Here is a 22,697-nt window from a genome sequence, read left to right on the forward strand (position 1 = left end):
ATAATACATGTTCATTTCATCATTGTAGAACATAAAGGCAATATGAATTAAGCGCACAAGTTGTTAGTTAAATAACACACTTGGCACTAGTCCAAACAGTCTCCCTGCTTCAACTGAATTTGTCAACACGGTTCTCTGGTACAGTTTTGCTACGTTATTACATATCAGCTTCCACCCTTTGGATTCACTCGCTTGGGTAATGTATATTATAATTGTATGTATACAGCACGTCAGTTTTTTTTATGCTTTACATTAACTTATATACATAACATCCTTGTTAGGAAGGGAATATTCTTGGTTCTAACACGTATTTACGCACGTAAACTTAAATATTTCATAATAACTCCATACTTAAGGCTACTGTAAATGTACAAAAATTAGTCTATCACGTCAAATCAGCATTTTGTTAAAGTGAGATTTGATTAAGAAAAATACCCAATACATTCAAGTAACAAATGTATCCTCTTTATAACTGTAGATAAGCCGGTCTACATTAAACTATAACTCAAGCCGGCCATAAAATAAACTAGAAAGCCACATCAAATACTAAACGTGTTTTATCTCCAACTGTATAAATGCAAATATCGATTCCAGAATGAAATGTAAATATGATAATGGCCTGCCGCCGAGTTTCATTAAATCTTCATCCTTGCTTAATGCGAAGTGCTTTAATCTATATAAAACCTAAAATATATATCTCTCATTAGATTAAATACGAATCACTTTTACTATTCGCATACATACAAATATAATAAATAAACAATCTTTAAGTGAACTATTAAATTAATCGCAAATAACAAAGTCAGAAAGGGATAAATCTTCCTTATTTTAGCTAGAATTAATACCTGATAGTTGAACCTTGGTTATTTATAAAACACCTTTACCTGAGAAGGGTCGCGCTACCGTCAGTAAACAAGGGACCACGTTTTAATGTAACAAATTGGCTGCTCAAGGGAACACCGTAATAAAGGTAGTTTTTTTTAGACTAAAAGCCTCTTTATAAACAAAAATGCATGTGAAATAGAGCTAAATACGTTACGTGGTGATTTTTATACAAATATCTAAGACTCAGTACATAGGATGTCGATAAATATTATTTAAGTATGCTACAATTAATAAATATAAATAAATCAGATATGCTCAGTCTTGCTAATTTTTTTAAGTTAAGGCATTTTTATTATAATTATCACCGTTTCAGTAGCTTTAGCTTATTCGAACTTGTCCAAAAATAGCAATCAGAAACCAAACAATCTCCGTTGTTGAAATATATATTAACTCTGAAACACGCCCATAAATTATTTGAACAAAGTGAATTCTGTGAGGCATAGAAATTTCATCCATCTCTTTAATTTTTACCCGTACCTTTGGTCCCGTGTACCTGCATAATTGAATATTTCATTTAAAATACATTAACCGGCAAACGATAGGAAACCCCGTTGCGTAGATATGAAACAAAGGTATATTTGGTTTACCATCTAACCAAACATTAAGTGGCTGCCTACAATGGACCGAGTAAGGCCCACACAAATACTAACGCTATACTCTCAAAAATAAGGTCTAATTCGCATAATTATAATTGCCATTTTGTATTTTTTATACGGTAAAGACAGCTAATGCCACGGACTGAGGAAAATTACATTCAACTTTATCACCGTGACACAATAGTCGTCACAATTATTTTAAACTGTAATCGCAATAAGCTCTTTTGATGTACAGCAAATTGAAAATATATGTATATTTAATAACGCAACATTTAGGAACGCAATTGTATTATACAGTTAACAGGACAAAACAAATCTCCATATGCATTATATCAATATCCAACCCATGTCAATATTATGAGACTTATTTGACAAAACGATATCCTCGGGAATTGGGAAAAGTTATATTTCGGCTTCTCGTAACATCCATTTTCATTTTGCTTTAGTTGTAAGGGAAACTTATATGGAAATATAAATTTAAAACAGACTTACTGGTATGCGTAAAGTATTATAAATTTACATTGACATGGCTATAGAAAGATTCAAACTAAAAAAACGATTTTAAACTGATGCTTAACTACGGAAGTACGGAGGTGATTTGTTAGATCACGTGTCTTGTTTGCACTATATTACTATTTCGTAGTATTTTTTTATAGATATATTTTATCTTGTTTACACAGTAGGAGTACCTTTATTGCGATAAAAAAAGAGTGTGGTTCCCAAAGACATAAAGCATTCGTAACGCTATTTAATAAGCGCTACGAACAATCGTTCGCATTAAATCAAGAAGGGTGCGAAATAAAATCCGAGCTAATAAAAGCTAGCTTGTATAAGCGACAATGGCGCAACTAGGCGAGCACATCCGGGAAGCCGGGTCAAGGTCACGGCCCGGATCGATGCAGCTACGGTGCTACGGTGCTACGCCCGCTTACGTCCCTCTACGACCCACTCCCGGAATATCGCGCTTTGCAATTTTCACTACTGCTATTTTTAGTTTACGTTATAATTTTTATTTTAGGTTTTACATATAAAATTTAATAAATTAACCTAATTATTATACAAATCCATAGGCCCACCGGCATGGCCACAATTCCCAAAACCAATAAACATATTTCTTGAAAAACTATAAATATATGTTTATCATTTTTCAATTTATTTTAGTTTTATAACTAGAATAAGTATATTCTTAAGTAAAATAAAATCTTTACAAAAAGACACAATTTTACCTTTTCCGGTACTGAAAAATTCTACAAAGCGTTTTTAAGTGTAGAGTCGAGGCTAGTGGTCATGGACATGTTCAAGATGACACCTTCTTGAAAGTTAAGAATATCGCGCCCGGAATAGCTTTTGTATAACTTATATTAAAATATATATCATCAGCATCAACATAATATATAATTATATATAATATAATTACTTAGAAGATAATCGACATCGGTTTGACATGGGTAAAAAAATATTATAATTGCAATTTCGAACAACTGCCTATATCACGTGAGCTTTTAACCTGTAGATCAATCACATTTTATAATAAAATACATATCAGATTCAAAGTTTTACAGATCTCGCATATAAAAATATAATAATAAACCATATATATATATAAATAAAAAGTTAAATCTCTAAGGTTTTCAACATTATTATAATTATATACATTTATTATATAAAAATATTTGTAATGAACGCCCTAAGCAAAGCAATTTTAAGGCGAAATAATAAAAACCTCATTATTGTCGGGCACACAATACCGCTTTGTCCTTTATTATTTCTGTTAAATCCCGGTTTTATTAAACAAAAAATAAACACCAATTTTTAGCTTAACAAATATTTTACTACGATTTGCATTCTTATTTATCCGTTAGCTACCAAATTGTAATGATATAGAAATACATTATTTAATGCAGTTTATATTATAAACCTATCATCCGTATTGGTACTGTGATAATTAATATAAGTAAAGAAAATATAAAATACTTCGGAATTTCTTTTAAATTAATGCACCGTTTCATTAAGAGATTCGTTAAAGTATCATACATAATTCTATCTACAGTACATATTACAAGCTATATTTTCTAAAATATATGAGAATTTGGTTAAACATAAATCTTACGACAAAATTTAAAATACTAACACAACAGCGGATTGGGTATCAGATACGCACTAAAAATGCCTGTTTTTAAATTAATCACTACCTTCCGATTATATCCAGCTTCAGATAACTGTTTATTCCGTTATATTCGCGAGTACTCGATTCGATTATACACGAAATACACAATTCATATATGGTATACAGAGATTTTAATATAAATTTATACTCGTCGATCATTTTACGGCTTTTCTAGTAGTAGTCTCTCTACTTGACAAAGCCAGTATTCTTAACGTTTCATTACGGAGTCTTTAATACGAGTAATCCGATAAGATATCCTGAGTCGTGTACCCTCATTACTTCATGAAATTCGTTTTCTGGGAAAATTCTGAAGATAACTTATCAGGATTTAAGGGTTTATATAGAATGGCTCCGTAAAGTTGTACCAATTTGTGCTCAGAAGCTCGAGACGCGAAGGAACTTATTTTGTATTCGTAAAAATGAACGCAACTGACATAAAGATCCGAATTATGATTTGAAAATATATCACTTTATATATTATATATACCTAGACCAGCCATAAGTTGTGTTACAAATGAAAATGCATTTTTTAATATGACGTAATGTAATATTATTAAAATGTATACCTACATACCCTATATATCTATTATAGTCTCAGCAAAAAATAAAACAATATCGAATGCTTTTAATCTGTTTGCCCATGTATCATGGATTTACGCACAGTTTCCAGGCGAAATTTCGCAACTACTTGCTCCAAAGATTATTTAAGAGACTCAATGTCGCCAAGTCATTAAGTCGCCATGCTCTATAAAACTGACCAAATTCTAAAAGCTTGAGGTCTGGGCTAGATGAGGGCCAGTCTTCAGCTCCTATAAAGTCCGGAACGTTGGATTCAAGTTAGGCTCTGGTTGTTCGTGCCTTGTGACCGGAATGTCCACGGTATATTTTCAAAAAGTGTATTGCTGAGAGTTTTCACAACATGATCCAAGACTGTATCTTAATACGCTTTGGCTGTAGTTTCCACTGCTTTTTCACAAACATTTAGTTTTGTGACTCCTAGATAAGACGCGCCCCACCAAACTATAACTGACGCAGGATGATGACCACGTTGTACCTTCCTGACCACTTGAGCAGAACTGTGAGCATGCAGTGAAAAAAATTTCATCGGTAAAGAGGATATTTCTGTGCGTTTAACTCTGTGATCCACTCTTTTCAATTGTAAAGATTGATTTAGGGCATGTCTTGTATATCGACGATAAGTACCTAGATTCATTTCTTTCACGCGACAGAGTCCAAGCGGGAATCTTCATTTCTCGCGATATGATTTTTCGCTTCCTAATGGGGTTTCTTCTAACATCTTTCGAAATGGCGCAAAATTGAAATAAGTTTTTAAAAATAATGTGTTTCAAATTTAAAATAATTAAAAAGTTGACAAAAATGCATTTTCGTTTGTAACAGAACGTATAGCCAGACTATATACGTATATACGCAGTTTTAAAGGCCCTTGAATGCGTTGCTGATCTTTTAATAATGAAAACAAATTGACTTGTATAGGCAAAAGTAACGAAGCGGAAACGGGTTTGTGTCGTCTAAAATGTTTAATCTTCTAATAACTGTCTATGCCTAATAATAGAAACCAAAATCTAAAAACGCTAAGGTACGTAAATAGCCTTGTAAATCGTAATATTCATTGCGGCATAATGGGTTATTTCAGTTATCTACTTCCCTAATACTTTTAACGTTTTCCTGAATTTTAGACACCCGTGCTAAACATATCTAAAATAACAGTAAGCTGCGAATCCAACCATAATCCCTCTTATTAACTATTCTCTGAAGTTAGTAGGTATAAGCCAATTAAAACAAATATAATCCGAGAAAGAGTATCCAAAATCAACAATCCCTAAACCGCGCCAGCCTATGTTGTAATTCTTCCCTAATCTGTAAAGGAATACGTAAATATTTTCTCATAAAATGCAGCGGAGCCGTAAAGTTTGTATAGTCTTTTATAGCATCATAACCTTGAGAGAGTTTAGCCACTGCGAACAACTACCCCTGTACTTGAAACGGTCATGGCCGCGCTGCGACCTACGCTCGAATGAGGAACGTCCGCTCGACGCGGCAGCTAACGCTAGAATAGCCTTACAGCGAGGCGCGGGTGGGGAGTGTTTACTCCTCCCCGGCCGTGCCAGCTGAGCGGCGGCACGCTATATTTAGGTTGCTCTGTAAATATTCGGTCCAAGTACGGAAAGCGCCTCCCTCCCCGCGGCGGTGTGGGGACAGGTAGCTCCCGACATGAGCGGGTAAAAGTTTAAAGTTCACCATCGCCTCGCACACCAGTTCGCGCCGTTAGCGAAGGCTTTCTTTATGTAAATTCTATTGCAACTCGTTGTCTGTAGTATCCGTCGACTAATTCTATGCGATCTTTTTATTTCGTTGAAAATAAAATCTATCAGTTGCAATTGAATGAGACTTTTTATTTACATTTTCAATTAAGAGAAACGAGCACTCGGGATTATAAAAGTATTGAAAACGAGCCAATGACGTCGTCAATATCGTTAATATACAACCTCCTCTTTGTGGATATTAAAAGAGATTACTTCGCCAGTGACGAGCAATTTGCGTGCTTGCTCAAATTGGGCAGGCCATTATTTTTACCGCATCATCGGGCGTCGAGGATCGATACCTGCGTTTCCTATGCAAATCAAAAGCCACTAATATCCAACGTGTTTTTTTAGAAATAAAAAAAGTATATGTTTTTGTTTTTTCTCTATCAATTCCAAACTATAGAAGATCAATAGTAATGCTCTATTTATAACGAAACCTCCAAAAATACATATTTTATTCAATCAATTCACTTTAGCTTTTGACTGACGGAAGACTTGACAGCCACTGCAGGTGCACTGATAGACGAAGCCTTCGCTAATTTCGTAATAGTTTCTTGATTTGGTGATATTTCTGAACTGCTGTCAGAAAAGTACCTTTCGCCCTTCGTAAATTCATATTCCGGCTCCTCTTCACCGTATTTCTCATGCTTGGGGTCATGGAAGGACACAATGCTCAGGACGGGTGCGGTCCCTCCGAAAGCTATGCGTTCCTTGTGACTTGTTATGGCGAGAACTGTCCCGGATGCGGGGTAGGAACAAGTAATGAATCGGTTGTGAAGATTGATCACTTCCACGCAATTGGTTCCGCTGCCGCCAATTATAGCGTATTTACCTTTTCGATTGTACTGGAAACATATTAGTTAATATAGAAGGTTCCATTATCTATTGTGTATTTGTAGCAATCTTGATAATATAAAAGAGGAAAAATATTATTGGTTCCAGTCGCCACTAAACTAAGAAATCCTTGCACTACTAGCAGGTACACTAGCTAGTTGCAACCTATGCCGAACGTCGAAATCTAAGGTTTTTGTTTTCAAAAGGTTTAACCTCAAAAAATAATGTATACATAGTATATACTTTATACTATACTATATAATATAACACTATGACTCGAAGTGTAATAATTTTAGTTGTATTTTATATGTCATCATGGTTAAAGTTTAATAAGACAAAATTTGTAGACTTAGTAATAAATAAACCAAGGTTTGGAAAGGTATCACTGAAAATAGTTCACAAAATAAATTACGATTTAAATACTAAATACGTTTCAAAGTCTTTCAAATCTCCCAAAAGTAAGAAAATCTTAAACGTTTTTATAAACTATACAATTCAATATAACAAAAACGTTATCTCTCCTTTAGAACCTTTGGAAACACCTTTTGAATTTCATCAATACGTACTTAACTGTTTTGCTTGGGAATTAAATGAAAACAAAGGAGAAACCTCAAAGCCTGCCGTTAGAGGCTTTGTTAACATAATTGTTTAGTCTGTATAGATGGCTATGGTATGAATATAAAGCCAACTAAATACATGCTGCCTTTCACCACATAAAGCATTGCATTAGATATACAATATACATTTAATCCATGTGCTGTAACTATGAATTTCGTATGAAGAGTACGAGGGTTTTAGATGAATAGCCGAATACCGTACGTTAATCGTGATTTATCTCGTTTGTCTGTATCATTTCTACAACAAACTTAAAACATATGAGTCTAAGAATTAAAAGTCTACCTCAGGAGATCTCCAAAAGCGACATGCGTAGAGAAATTCACCATCGATATTTGGTCTCCGGTTCTGTACCCGTATGATATTCAGCCGTTTTCTGGCCACTAAATCCCAGACCGTTAAGGCTTCTGTGGGTAGCCAGCTTCCGGCTACGCATTGGTCCCTCTGAATACATTAATTATAATAAAACATACTTTAGCGTACGCGATTCAAACTAATTGATCAAATCATAAAGAAATATATACATGATAAAACAGTTACTCTATATAAACCGTATGATCTCGCCATCTAAACAAAGACTGCCAACTCAGAGGGCAAAGTTTACCGAAATTAATTTTCCAAAACAAGGTACAACTTTACGAGGAGGACCTTAATGAAAAGTATTAAAAATAAAGTACGTCAACTATGAGTACCAAAGTTATAACGGCATCGGTTGAAACCCGACCACGTACTTCACAAAGAGTTTTTAATTAAAATTGCTGTGTGTCTCAAATGTAACGTATTTTACCCGTGTTGAGTTAACAAGAAAAAAGATGACGTACCAGCGCTTAATCTACGACATCACTATGATAAAACTGTTAACATCGTTATGTCCTGTTTAAAGACACGAGATGTTAGGTATTCGTAATGTAACGCTCAGAACTCTACTAAGCATCTGTGACGTATGAATAATAAAAATAAGAATGTCATGGGCTATATATATTCCGGCGATTCACAACATAAATAATAATAATACAGCCACTTTAATTCCATACTTCTAAAAATTAAATATCAAGTTATTTTATTTCATCATTTAGTCTGCGTTAGTTATTTCCATTACTTCGTGTTCTGCAGTAGGGATAGGGGTCCACCCCTTTAGGAAATGGCTTCCAAAAGAGGTCTTCCTACTGAACTTTTCTTTGCTTCCCCCAATCCATTTTTCCCAGAAACCTTAACTATGTCGTCAGCCCAACGCATTTGTGGTCTTCCTACGTTTCTATTTTCGTTACGGCTTTGGCGAACCATCTTTCATAAATTATTATTTGACCCTGAAATATGGCCTGCCCATTTTCATTTCAGCTGTAAGGCGTGGGTTAGCGCGTCGGTGATTTTACTTTTCCTAATGTGGTCAATTTTAAAACATAAGTAGTATTTATTTTACAGAATATTAAAAAAAAAATTCTAAAGTGACTATTTCCGTTTTAGGTATTATTAAAATTATTTCTAGACATATCAACTTAAGACTTAGCCAGCATTAGCATTCATAGGCGTAGCTAGCGTGTTATAATAAATTCTATTGAATCGCACGCACGGTTCATATGCAAATAGGGACATCTTCAACCTATCTTTTCTAACCTAACCTATCTTTTAGATACAAGATTAATGATTAGACTCATAGGAATTTTATTACTTCCCTCATCGAAGTAAGTTTAATTATTTTCTTAATTCGTAAAACGTACCTCGCTTGGTTAATATGATAACACACAGCGATTGTATAAAACATAGCTTCATATACTAATAAGATCTTATTCATTACACTTACAAAAATATATACCTTATTAAATGTTAAAAAATTAAATTTTATGTAATAATAATACAAAATAATCCGATAAAACTGTTAATTTAATATTGTTAGATCATTTTGCTATAATTATATATTACTATTACATTATATTTTACAAAGCCAAGCCATAAACAACTAGTTATTTTTACTTCATAAGGTCAATAGTCATGAACATTCAGTCTTTTATAAATTTTAGCATAACCCATAACCCTTTCCTTATTTAATATTACTTATAAGAATCAATTAGAGCAGAAAAAAAGATATTTGTTATAGGAATAAAAAAAAAACACGAATTTGAGTTTAAAACAAACACTTGGCAAAATATTTTAGGTCGCCTAGTTAAAAGATCCTATCATAATTCCAGCCTCACGCCATTCAATGTGTCGGAAAGTGTATAAATTTTCGTCTGACATGAATACAGAACTGGTTAATTCATAACACGATCCATTTATCACCCGTTTTCATGTACCACGCAAAATTTCATATTTTTCGATTAATCTCAAAACTTTCAACACGTAAACGCTATTAGGATAGGCCTGTGATGCGACAAATTCACCGTTGCCCTACTTTTCTTTATTAATTCTAAAAATCTATTATCAGTTCTACATCTCACTCAAATGTATAAAAACACTTAGTGGTAAAAATCCCTATAGGTAATAATCGCAATTAAAATTGCAGGCCGAAGTCTGATAACAAGCTCACTTTAACTGGTTTCAAGACTATGAATATATCATTTTTACAATGTTCATTTGTTACGTTATTGGCTTTTTATGAAAAACACATTAAAATTGAAATCAATGACCGCCACCGTTGCTTGGAGCGCACGGCGCTTAATCCAGATTTGTGGGTTAAGCACCAACTGTTTTCACTTTAACAGATTGTTTTACGGTCGACACAAAAGTCTAATTAAGGGTCTTAAATGCAAATGTGACTGTTGAAGTTATCACACAGAAATCCTCAAATAGTAAATGTTTTAGCGATCCCAGTCAGTTATATACTACGTTATAGATTAATTAAATCAATTAATGAGTCTAGACAACTAGAAATGTTTAACTTTTCTCTAGATTTAAAGGTCGGCCTGTTAAAATTATAAACCCAAGAATAATAGACCCTCACGAATTCTCAAATAACAATTCACAAAGAATGTAAATTGGTTTCTAACTCTTCACTACACTTTCAAAGATGACCTAGAAAAGTTCTAGACCTTTAAGAAAAATATTCTGCGAGAGAGAATTTCATTATTATATTTTGCCCGTGTGCTGCGTTTGCGTGTGTGAGATAATTACAACTTTATAGGGGGCAAACCGACGTTAAGTACCAATCGCCTCGTGCGTTGCCAGCCTTTTAAGATTGTTACGCTCTTTTCTTAAAGGCTATAAGTCGAAGTGCTTGTAGAAATTATACCAGACACACATTTTAATACCAGATAATTTTCAAATAAAAAAATATTAAGAACTGCATAAAGTAAAACAAAATAAATGAATATACTGATGCTTCCGTAAAATAGCATATAAAAGTAATGTAAATAGTAATAGCTTTAGGTACACCGTTAGGAAACACTTAGTCACAAAAAAAACAACTCGTCGATAAAGAAAAGTTTCACCCCTGCCATACGTAGTCGGTCCCAAAGTTCTGTCATAAATGGAAATAATGATAAAAACAAAACTACTGATCAGTTTTTAATTAGTGATATATATATATCAATTTATAGTACAGTCTCTTGGTACACTTTTGCACTGGTTTTTTTTCGCAAAAATAAACCTCAGTTGGCCCGTAAAAGAACAGACCATTACTGGTATAAGCGATCTGAACCACCGAGGCTATAAGGCTCGAAGTGGAGTTGGAAATGTTCCGTTTATTGGTCGAACGTTATTGATGGTCAAACAATTATAAAGCAAAGCAAGCTTATAACTAACGTCCGTCCGGCACGGCTACGTAAGTCTATCCAAAGGTGTACAAATAATAACTAAAAACTAAACGCTGGTAAAAGGGCCCGTCCGACCCTTCCGCTACCTGCGCACCCGCAGACCGTTGCCTAGAACAACGTCTGGCTGGCACCTTCGTTCACCACCTTTCTAATAACATTGTTCGTTGTCCGTAACAACAGCTGATGATGGATGATGTCCCGCGGAACTTTATTTCCAGCTTCTTCAGAACTCCTAGCGTACACTCCATCATTCTTTTTATTGTACTTCTCTTCAATATCGATTTTTTTTTGTCCGTCCGCTTTAACAGCACCCGAGATCTTTTAAACCTAATTGCTTTTAGACGAGCATTATTATGTGCCCACTCTTTTTTTGTTTGCTCGAAGACCAAGATCTTCATTTAAAACCTTTTTTTACTGTTTTCCTACTGACACCCATCTGCAAAGCCATCAACTTCTGTTTTCGGACAGGATTACTTGCCATCCGCGCCTTGATAGCTTTGGTTACTACTGGTGTTCTTGCAGAGCGTGGCCGGCCAGTTCTTTCTTGTCCTCAACACTGGAGACTTCATTGTACATATCGATATACACAAACGTAATATCAAAATTTTTGAGCAACTTGAAAATCTTACTCGGCGATTGCCCACAGCGGTGCAACGCAATGTCCACTCCATCGAGAAAAATTACGAAAAGTGATTGTTTTTTGTTTTAAAACAATAGTCAAACATTCACAAATAGAATGCAATCATTTTTTTTTAAATCATGTTCGAAATTTAAAAATAATGTGCCAGTGACAGAACTTTGAGACCGACTACGTATATACATTATAATTTACTATCAGTTTCATAGTGGTTTGGTGGTTACTTCTAGAAATTATTAATATGACTTACATTTATATCAATGCTATCGCTGCAGACGTCGACTCCTTCGAAGGTAGCGACACAACCGACGGGGCATCTCGTGTCCCACACCTTAAATTAGGGTTTTGATCATATGTATGCGACAAGATATTCACAATTGTTCCTTCCATATGCCCCGTACGAACAGGAATGCTCTGCGTAATTTGCCAATGTTTTGGGATTTTAGCTTACTACATTACAATTTATATCAATTAAGGTGTAGACATATTCCACCTTACCAAAGCAAAGGAAATATTTAGCAAGAGGGAAGACTTTGACTTTATTTAGCAGAAATAACAATTTAGTTTTTTCTTTCAAATATTAAGTCGTCATTTGTTTAATGTTTAATTTCAGTTTTCTTATTTTTTTATTAAGGTACTTAATTGACTTATGTGTTTCGTATGTATGTTTTGTTCATGTAATCTATTTTGGCTTTGTATATTGTATTCCTTTATAAGTGTTTTTTTATATAATATGGATATGTGTAGCTGTAAGATTACTTATAATATAAATAAGTAAATTAATTAATCATGATGATTAACACAATGCACTTTACGTTAGATATTAAACTGTACCTTTTTTTTTAATGAGGGGAATGCATTTCCGCACTGAGTGTGGGACTCGCTCTAAAAGCCCTACCCACTAAACCCCTCCCACCAATTAGGTCACTGTTGGGGTAACTTGGGGTCGCGTAAGCCTTCTACCAAGAGACCACGTGACTGCCTGCTAAAGCAACCACCTTTCATTACATTGCAATCGCCTTACAAGTCTTTACAGTAGGGTTGCAATTTCTTGCACCCAACACGTGATTCGCCGGCATGTTCTCGCTCGCACATACAACGCAATGTGGTGCATCGTCACATGTGACAGATTTGTGTCCAGCTTTTCCGCACCTATAGCACAGATTGCTACGGTCCACAGTGGATGAGCAAGATGCCCGTGTGTGCCCTAATTCCAAACATTTATAGCAGCGCAGTGGGGGCGCTTTTAAAAGAACTACCTCCACCAAACTCCATCCAATTATGCACTCTCCTTCCAGAATTATTTTTGCTATTGCAACCGGGCATTGTACAAGCAAACTACTTGTTCTGTAACCCCTTTCAATGTTTTTACACCTTGTCAACTCTGCTGCGCAGTTTGCCTTATTCGACAAGGCAGCAATTACATCTTCGGCAGTAACTGCGTCGTCAAGACCTTTAACCCTCAGAAACACCGTTTTTTCTGGCCTACTAACTCTCGCCATTGTAGACAGTGCAACTTTTAATTTACTGGCGAGTAAATCTGCCTTTTCTTTATATGCCTCGCCTTCTATCTCAATAAGACGCCCACCTGCTACTGCCCGCCTGATGTTTATGTGACTAATGCCTAACTCAGGTAAAGCTACACTCTTCCTCGCTTTATTAATTACCTCAGCATACGTAACACCGTTTTCCTCAGCTTCCTTTTCTAATGTCACTAGTACTGCTGCTGACCGGGGCACAGTGAGCAATGCCTCTTCCTTGGGTGGGACCGCCTCATGTTGCACTATCCTTTTACCTTTTTTCCTCGAAACAACACTAGCCCAACAACCTGGGCGTGTAGTTCCCTCCGGTGGGGTCTTTAGATCCAACGATTGATCAGCTACTGTTTGGTACAACTTCGACTTTAACTGTTCAGGTAAAAGCCTATTTTCTATACTCGCCAAGTTTTTCTTCAAAAGTGCCTCAATTAAATGCATAATTTCGCTTTTCAGATCTTTCACAAATAAATTTAAAACTTCCGTTAGCCCTTCGGCACCATTATCAGACCGGGCAAGAAGCTCCTTCTTAAGTACCTCTATCTCTTTCTTGGAATCTTCCAAGCGCATCTTTACACGAGTATACTTCGCCTTTAGGCGAATGACTTCTTCCGATGGATTTTGTAGAGGAAGATATTCAGCTAATTGTTTGATATCCCTCGCTGCCGCGTTCTTTTGCTTTACATACTTTGGTTTTGTATTTCCCGATTTTAAAGCAATCACGCCAATCCTTTCGGATAGGTGAAAAACCCATTCCTTTATTTCCTCCACCGACGATTCTTTCTGTACCTCTGATTCCGGCACTATGCATGGTGTCGCTTTTAATGCTTCACGTACCTTACTCAAGCCTACAGTAGCAACTTGGATAGTTTTTCTCCATTGTGTCTCCTCTGTTTCCGTGTCTGAACATGTCATCTCCCCGGAAGGTAGGCAAGACTTGTTTCGGGATCTATCACTCATTTGAAAATCTTCCATTTTAAACAATTATGTCTTAAACACAAAGAAAGCAACAATGTTGTTCAACTAATTCGCCTTCATTAATAAATGACGGTAGCTAACGCCTACCGACATTTTAAACCACTCACTAATAAACGTACTCAACGGAATATTGTATCACGCCCACTCGCTCGGAGCACTCAACCGGCAACACGTCTTATCTGGTCGAGCGCCCGACGCCGTATCCAGATATTAAACTGTACCTAGTGACTTTTTGTATATATTTATTAAACATATTTTAAAATAATGCCCCTCATTTTACAAATCTTAAGCAATTCATTTGATCTCACGCCTTACACATTATCACATATATTTATAGAGAAAAATACTTTTCTCAGGGTTTGAGAACAGATTTAGGTTCGATTGAAACCGGTGATGTTAATTATAAAAATAACCTTCGCGATTATTAAATAAAATATTTCCTAAGGTAGACGATTTGATAGAATTTAAAAAAGTCACGCGTCCAACAACTAATGTTTAAAGAACTTTATTTCTCATTCCAAAAAATGTATTTAATTTACATGAGAAACTTAATATCTATATACGAACAGATACACTTCGCCATCAGCCGTCCCAACTTCAGTCTCAGTCCCAACTCAGTAATTGATTGAATAATTGCACACCCTCATACTTAATCGACTTCTTCAAACAATTTGTACGCGCAAACTTGCTCCACGAGTATTGCGTGTAGTGATGTGTTTTATTTTTTTTAATGATTTGGTTTCTTGATAGTTTTATTAGTCTGTGTTATAAAATCTAAATAATGCTTTTAATTATTTATTATGTAGTGTTTGTAAGTTAGGAATTTTGCTTTCCCATGCTGTACCCTATATTTCAATTGGATATATGAAATGTGGCTTGCCTAAACAATTATAAATTAAATGACGTACACATTGCGGAAAAATTCTATAAGTAATTTTAGTTTGGTAACTATGTATGATAAATGTTCCTCTTTCAATATCTATCTATTATTAAGACCCAGATATTTCTCCCATTACTTAGTGATTTCAAAGCCTTGAACTTGTAGCGGTGGAAAGATAGGAATGAGTTAATTTTTTGCCCTGAATATTTCTGAAGATGTTTTCGAATTATTTACTGTTAGCAGAATTTGTTGAAACCAAGAACATAGAGGATTTAGGGCTGATTGAGCTTGAATGACCATAGTCCATGATGGATATTTGAACCAAAGTAAAATAAGCAGGTGTCATCAGCTTAGAGAGTGGCTCCGCCATGTAAACCGAGTTCGGGAATTTTGTTAATATAGATTATAAATAGTAGGATCTATATTTGATCTGAACTGCTTTTGAATGCCAGAACAACAGACATATACTAAAAACAAATTTAAAAAAAAATATGTCATGTTTATAATAGTAAATTTAAAATTGAACTAAAAAAATGTATACGTCAACATAATTTATACATCACAGGGCCTCAAATGAACATGTTTTATTTTATCTCCAAAGCCCGTCAAAAACGACATGCCACCGACTCATATTCATTTAAAAATGCACCGTGGCTGTTAGGGTGTTTTAGACACGCAAATTATTTATTTTCGAAAATTATTTTCAGTAAAATCATCCAATAATACATCTAACTAAATCCGTTTAAAGCAAAAGTTTTCTTTAATATTTTGACACCTTTGAACAATGAATGGAACAAATCGAATTTAATGTAATTCAAATATGGGATTAAATAGTCAAACTAGAATTGATCTAATGTTACCATGTCAATCATTTAAATGTATTATTATTATTTAAAATAATTAAAATATAATATTAATGGTTTCAAGTCAATTAATTATGAAGCATGATATATAAATCAAATAATATGATTTTTTTACGTTAATCTAGAAAATGAAAGATAAACATAAATTTTTGAGTGAACTCTGTCTGTAAACAGCTTTAAAATAAACAATGAACACGATTCTTTGTGACGCGCGCTAAGCCCTCAAAAGGAGAACTTAGTAAATAATTAAATAACTCGCTGAAATATTTTAATCTCGACAGAGACCAGCGGTGGTCCGCCATGTTTCATTTACAACTTGTTTACAAGGGTTTAAGTCAACATACATACCACCCATACGTTTAGGTTTCATTATGCAAAGCTTCGCGGAATGCTTTTATACTGTCTTGTCATTCAATGAGACAGAATATCATTTTAAACTTTTAATTATACACGTCATATGTCGCTTGGCCATTTCGTTTAATAAATATTATTCGTTTCCTTACCCTTAGAGTGTTGTCCCAAGCTGCACTAGCGAAGACCCGCGGTCTCTCGTCATGGCAACGTAGGGCGCATACCTGTCCCGCGTGCATGCGCTGCAACTTTTTGGGAATGAATTGAAGTCGAAGTTTGTGCACTTTGTACGTTGTTTCCACCTGAAATGTTTAGAAATTCTGACTTTAGTTTATGACTGTCACTCCGCTTCGCATCATCACTCATGAGCGTATAGTAGGTATTATAAATGTGAGTAATAAATGTAGGATATTGTGTCGAGTAGTTCCCTTACCTTTTGACGTAACTTGACGGGTCTTGGCCAGTGACCCACTTTCCGGGTTAAGGACTTTACGAATATCTCGTAAACCAATCTGTATTGGCAATAAAACGGGATTAGGTTGACGGTTTACGGCAACACTTTATCGTAAGCTTCGTGTACCAAATGGTATCGGACGTGGAGGGTCATCGTAAAAAAGGGGACACAAAATTATAAAACAAATGCGCATCGCGGTTTGATTAAAAACAGCAATAAAGACTTGTGACTATGGGAATGTTTATGACAAACGTAAAATTTTGATCAGTACGAGTGTGCTTGTATTTGAGGAATATTGTTGGAACCGAATCAGTCGTTATATTTTATAAATGCTGTTACTCAGTGAGAAGTCTCAATGATTCAATAGTCATACATCATATCAACTGATAGAATCGGACATCGCGATATCATTAAGCTTACCAATCATGTGATCGACTATCAGCATCGATTGGGTTACGCTATGAACCCTTATCATTCTGGTTACTAAGTTATTAATGAGGATTTGAGTAATTAAACAAATCGGCACAACTCCATAAGAATACATTTTAAGTTACTTAATTTTATTAGCTTTTGTTACATAAAAGTTACGTTAAACACATTATAAATATGCTAATTGAGCACAGGAAAAATGAAAGCTCTCAGACACAATAAAACTCACGCGTTTCTAGTTCTATTGTTCAAACAATTGCCAGGATTAAAGCGAGAATTACGATTCATTCAAACAATTTGCAAGCGTCACGAGCCACTTTATAAAATGAACAAACCGTAAACCTTTAATCGTGCAAAAGAAGATCATTTACGGTGCGCTTAGTTATTGTAATAACAAAATTAACAATCTACAACGGGAACGGATTAAAACGAATGTTTTTCTCTTCCTCTCAAACTTGTACTGAATAAACACGAACCTACTTGTTTCTCCATCAATCCCAAAACAAAGCAAAATAGTCAATGCTCCCTGGTACATTCGCAATAACGACCTCTATCGGGATCTTTATGTACTGGAAGTCGGTCGCCACAATAATAAAAAAGACTGCTGGAGCCCACGAACAGAGGCGGTGTTCATGTGACGGTGGTTCAATCTTGACACCACAGGTCGAATGAGAAGATCGTAAAGGACAAAACCATTAGAATTAGTGATAGTGCACACGAACATTGTCTTCCCCTTAATAAAGACTGTAAGTAGTGTAATTGGACACTCTCTTATGTTAAATGGCCTTTTTAGTAAATTAGGTTAGTTTTAAATAATTTATTAGAGTTAGTCTAGATCGTTACATGATATATCAGTAAAGACACAAGTATTTAAAAAAAAAGTTTGTTTGTTTTCTTGATAAAATAAATGCACAGCACATCGTTCCCAATAAAGAATTTATTGTTATTTAGAGTATTTATTTTAATTAAACGTTTAATAGTAATATTTAAATGAGATAACTAGAAAACAGCATTGTTCTAGCTAATAACAATAAACTCACCACCTGACTAGCTTTATTTGCGCGAGGATTCTATTGTTTGTTAGAGTTGTTAAATTGTGAATGACAATAAATTTCACTTACCTTTGTAGCTACAAATGTTCGTGTCGGAGACGTTCTCTACATACTCTACAGAGCTTTGTCAAGATGAGTTAGGACGTGCATGGTAATATAAGAACTTTCAAAATAAAATAAATCAGTGGAGCTTTTTAGGTCCAGGCCTCAGATTTCTGTATCTGTCTCATCCCTGCCCTACTTGCCAATTAGAGTGACTATCGGAGAGTCGCCCGCTGAAGCCAGTTGGCCAACACGGCTCAATGCAATATAAAAACTTCGTAATAAAAATTCACGGCCTTTTCAGTTACAACGAAATCAAAAGGAAAATAAAGTTGATTCTCATCTCAACCATAACCAGATAATCAGACGATACTAAAACTTAACGTACCTCTTGAGTCTCGATGTCGTACACTTTTATTGATGAGTCAGCGTAACCGACAATGAATTTCGCCTCGTCAGCACTGAGACCGAGCGACAGCGCCGCCGATCTATCTATAATAATCATTTTTAGACAAATTTCGCTCTATAGACATAATATTGTTTTCTTTAATTTATTATTTAAACGGGTTTTTTAAACTGGCGTGAATTACCAATTTATCAAAGGTTATTCAATACTTTTTTTATAGAACAGGGGGTAAACGGGCAGGAGGCTCACCTGATGTTAAGTGATACAGCCGCCCATGGACACTCTCAATGCCAGAGGGCTCGCGAGTGCGTTGCCGGCCTGTTAGTGTTTGATGTCTGAATGTTTAAAAACTCTTGTGTTTAAAAAGTTACAACAAATATAATGATGCGCAAAAAAGAATTAAACATCGGAAAAAGGCTTTGTTGTTAAGAACGTGTTCTTAGGTATTACATTTTATTATTAAGAACTCCTAATAGCATATCAACCACGCGATCAGGTCAGATCTGTTGCCGAGAAGCTATGCAGCAGGAGAGTAGACCTCCTTTTCCTACAAAGGAACTTTATTAACTTAAACTAGGTCTTGTGCGGTTATCGTGCCCAGGACTACCCCGGAAACATCCTCATGATATTAATGGGGGAGTCGGAGCCCCGGTTTTGCTTTTCATCTTACTGACATATTTTACAATTTTGCGGCAATTTTTTTTAATAGAATGTGGAGTAAGATGTGATTAAAAAAATTTAAAAAAACCTGACAAGGGACGGAGAGTTTATTACCAGTTCTCGTACGTTCTATGACCTTGATTTAAGAACTGGTAGTAAATGTAAATTTAGAACCATTACTTTTTACTGACGTTCATAACTGTACATTAAGTTACATGAATAAATAATAGTTTGTCATTAAATACGTCTACAAAATCAAGATAAATGATATAATATAACGGTAGCGGGAGAGCTATTTATAAAGAAAGAGGGCTTTTACAGAAAATACGTTTTCAACACGTAAAGATCTTTCTAGAAGCAAACGGAATGGAGGCTCGTTGTGATTGTAAACTAAAGGGCGCGTTACGTTTGATCAGCAGCATCAGCTCAACGGCATCTCTAGTAGGTACATGCGGAATGATACGTCAGTAGTCTTTCCATTTCACCAATCTTTGTTTCAATTGTCACCCCGTTCGGCATTTTTCTGAACCCAAATTATATTTATCGTACTTGCACAAGCTTATTCAGTAAACCCTCCATAAAAATAATATGAAAATTTTACAGATAGCTCGACCCACTTCGAGCCGCATTGTAATAAGATATTAAAAAATGTTAAGTAGAATCGATTCACAGTATCTTGACCATGACCGACTATGATACAGATTGGCCACTCGTGCCGAGGTAGCCTATGGCTTGATAAAAGCAGACAAAAATATTTAGCTGGCAAATCTCTGTCAGCGCTTTTAAGTCAAAGGCAGACACCATCACCATATAATACCACTTGATACATAGTATATTGTAATATAATTATTGATAATACAAGACAAAAACTCTTGACAACATATAGGAAGGATAATTCATAATTAGGAAGTTTCATAATTAACACTGTTGTCTCATACGTGTAATAAAAGGCGCGGCAGCTGAGGAGATTCCCGGTGCGCCATAGTATTGAGTGTTGAGGTACTCCAGTGCTGGATCAGCCCGTATACAATACTGCGGTGGATCCTCCGTAGATGCAACTAACTGGAATGATCAATAACAGCATTCATTGTAAAGCCCTTTGATAATCCAGTAGGGTTGTCACATTTGTAATACTTTCTTAGATTCTCTGTAGGTTAAAAAAGGATATAATTTTAAACCTACTGAAAAGATGTGAAAAGATAAGAAGTTACTAGGTGATACGAACGTAACAAACTGAAGTAATCTTCTATAGCAGGTGGTTGATAACGAATAAGAATATATATACATAGGTAAAGAAAGGAAACAAACGCACAGCAGCCGCCTTCCAAGCCTGAAACGTATTTATATTACAGATAAAGAGTGACTAACACAAAGATCTAGGCATTTTTTAAATAAGTAGACAAAATAAAAATAGCTTTAAAGCTGAGGCTCACGTTGGGTATATCAATCCTGTATACAGCGCCATCCGTGCACGCCGCGTAGCAAACACGTTCTTCGAATCGGCTGTATTCAAGAGCGTAAATAGGTTTCGGCGGAAACTGGATGTTTCGAAGTGTACAAAGGACCACGCCAGTGCTGCCATGTCGCATCTTAATCGAAAAGTTGTATACAATACAATGATAGGTTATAAAAGCGAAAGCTAGTATTTTTAAAAATAGAGAAATAACTCTATTCCGAGTTATATATTCTCCTGTCAATCGTCATGCTTAATTTTTTTTATATTATTACGTATATTTTGTTTGAAAATAAAAATTTTTTAAAATCAAACTTATTCACTTTTATCAATTTATTTCAAGATAACGGTATTAAAAAATGTCGGAAGCATTGTGTACCTGTATGGCTCCCGAAGCGTGGCCTACAATAATATAATATCCATTGCGAGAGAATGTTAAAGATGTGATCGGTCCCATTTCGCTTCCAAACCATCGATTGTATAAAATCTCATTTGGAGTGTTTCTAATAAATTTCCCGTGGTTTTCTTTTACCCACGAAACATTCTGACGCGTTATATTACGCCTATAGAACATGGGGTACCATATTACAGGATTTTTCTCATTTTCGTAATAATTTTTAATCTTTTCAACATAATCACGAATTATGTCTTTCTGGTTCGTCATTTTAATAAAGTCATGGCCACGTAGTTTCTACTACAAGACAGTTGACAAGAATATTTTATATTGTTAAAGTGCGTAACATTGCCTCCAGACGACCTCCGACCAGACGAGACTAACAGCTGGCCTACTACGTCTTGACGGTAATTTTCAACGCAAGAGTACTCCAAGAACTGGGTTTCTTAGTACCTATATTTTACAATCGAGGTAATTGTTTTATATCATTATTAATTAATATTTACTACATGTAAACTAGATCTTGGTTAAGTTAGGTCCGCGTTTATAACATCAATTCAACACAAATTCAACCTCAACTGTTGTTTACTAGTCTGTTTTACCCCTAGAATGTTATTTTAAATCCGTAGGCGTGGAGGGTGAGCCGACCCCACCCGCTGTAACAAAGCACAGGCATTATGAATGATGAATAAAATACCTTAGTGCTTTGGTGTGCAAAGGTGGAGGGGCTGCATTTCCCGTAGCGCCAAAGCTATCCAAAAAACCTATTATTATCTATTGTTGGCATAGCTCATGTTAGATTTATTTTGTTTTTTTTATTGTTAAAAACACTGTTTCCGGCCCGTGAAAGTGGTTGGCGGTGATAACCCTACCCTTCCAATTTATTATTATTAAAATATTTAGTATTTATAAAAATATAAATATACAAAGAGATCTGAACCTGAACCAGTCCCGTCGAATGTCCAACAAGAAGAAAATCTCCATCTTGTGTGTAGATCATGGAAGTTATAAATCCAAACTCTGAAAGATAATTTATGTTCCAGAGCCACTCATTTGGGGAGTCTTTAAAATATCGATCAAAATTTTCTTCGACCCAAGCTAATTCCTCTGTCTTTACTTTTCTTTCGACAAAAGAAGGAAACTGTGACCGGCAACCTTCCAGTTCATTCGCGAGTTGGCGTTTTATGCGGTATCCATATTCTTTAACAAAAACTTCAATGTCAGACTCACTTTCAGATAAATTAAACCGACTGTACCTCGATATATTAAAAAGACTTGAAGCCATCACACTTTCAGAATAAAGAATGAAAAACAAAAACGCCTGAATACCTTTAAGTTTTTGTTGGAATCAAAGACAACTAGAGCAATGTTTTTGCAAGCAGCAACGGATTTT

The 22,697-nt window shown here is 35.2% G+C and overlaps 1 protein-coding gene across 4 annotated transcripts; it reads right to left on the reverse strand.

Annotated features, from left to right (window-relative positions):
• Positions 1-6,101: 6,101 nt before the first annotated feature.
• On the reverse strand, positions 6,102-22,639 carry LOC123710668. 4 transcript variants are annotated; one of them, XM_045662722.1, is made up of 9 exons: positions 22,245-22,336; positions 21,290-21,473; positions 20,891-21,046; positions 20,396-20,519; positions 18,780-18,883; positions 16,567-16,716; positions 12,058-12,138; positions 7,707-7,865; positions 6,102-6,817 (listed from the first exon to the last, which is right to left on the reverse strand). In XM_045662722.1, exons 1-9 carry the CDS (start codon positions 22,286-22,288, stop codon positions 6,440-6,442), a joined length of 1,380 nt encoding a protein of 459 aa, XP_045518678.1. In that variant the 5' UTR covers positions 22,289-22,336; the 3' UTR covers positions 6,102-6,439. The 4 variants fall into 4 exon arrangements, with proteins under 4 accessions (XP_045518678.1, XP_045518677.1, XP_045518676.1 ...); XM_045662721.1 differs by having other exon boundaries at positions 21,290-21,757; positions 22,245-22,274; XM_045662720.1 differs by having other exon boundaries at positions 21,290-21,960; positions 22,245-22,268.
• Between the last annotated feature and the right edge of the window lie 58 nt (positions 22,640-22,697).

Source organism: Pieris brassicae, chromosome 6 (assembly GCF_905147105.1).
Source record: "Pieris brassicae chromosome 6, ilPieBrab1.1, whole genome shotgun sequence".
Taxonomy (NCBI): domain Eukaryota; kingdom Metazoa; phylum Arthropoda; class Insecta; order Lepidoptera; family Pieridae; genus Pieris; species Pieris brassicae.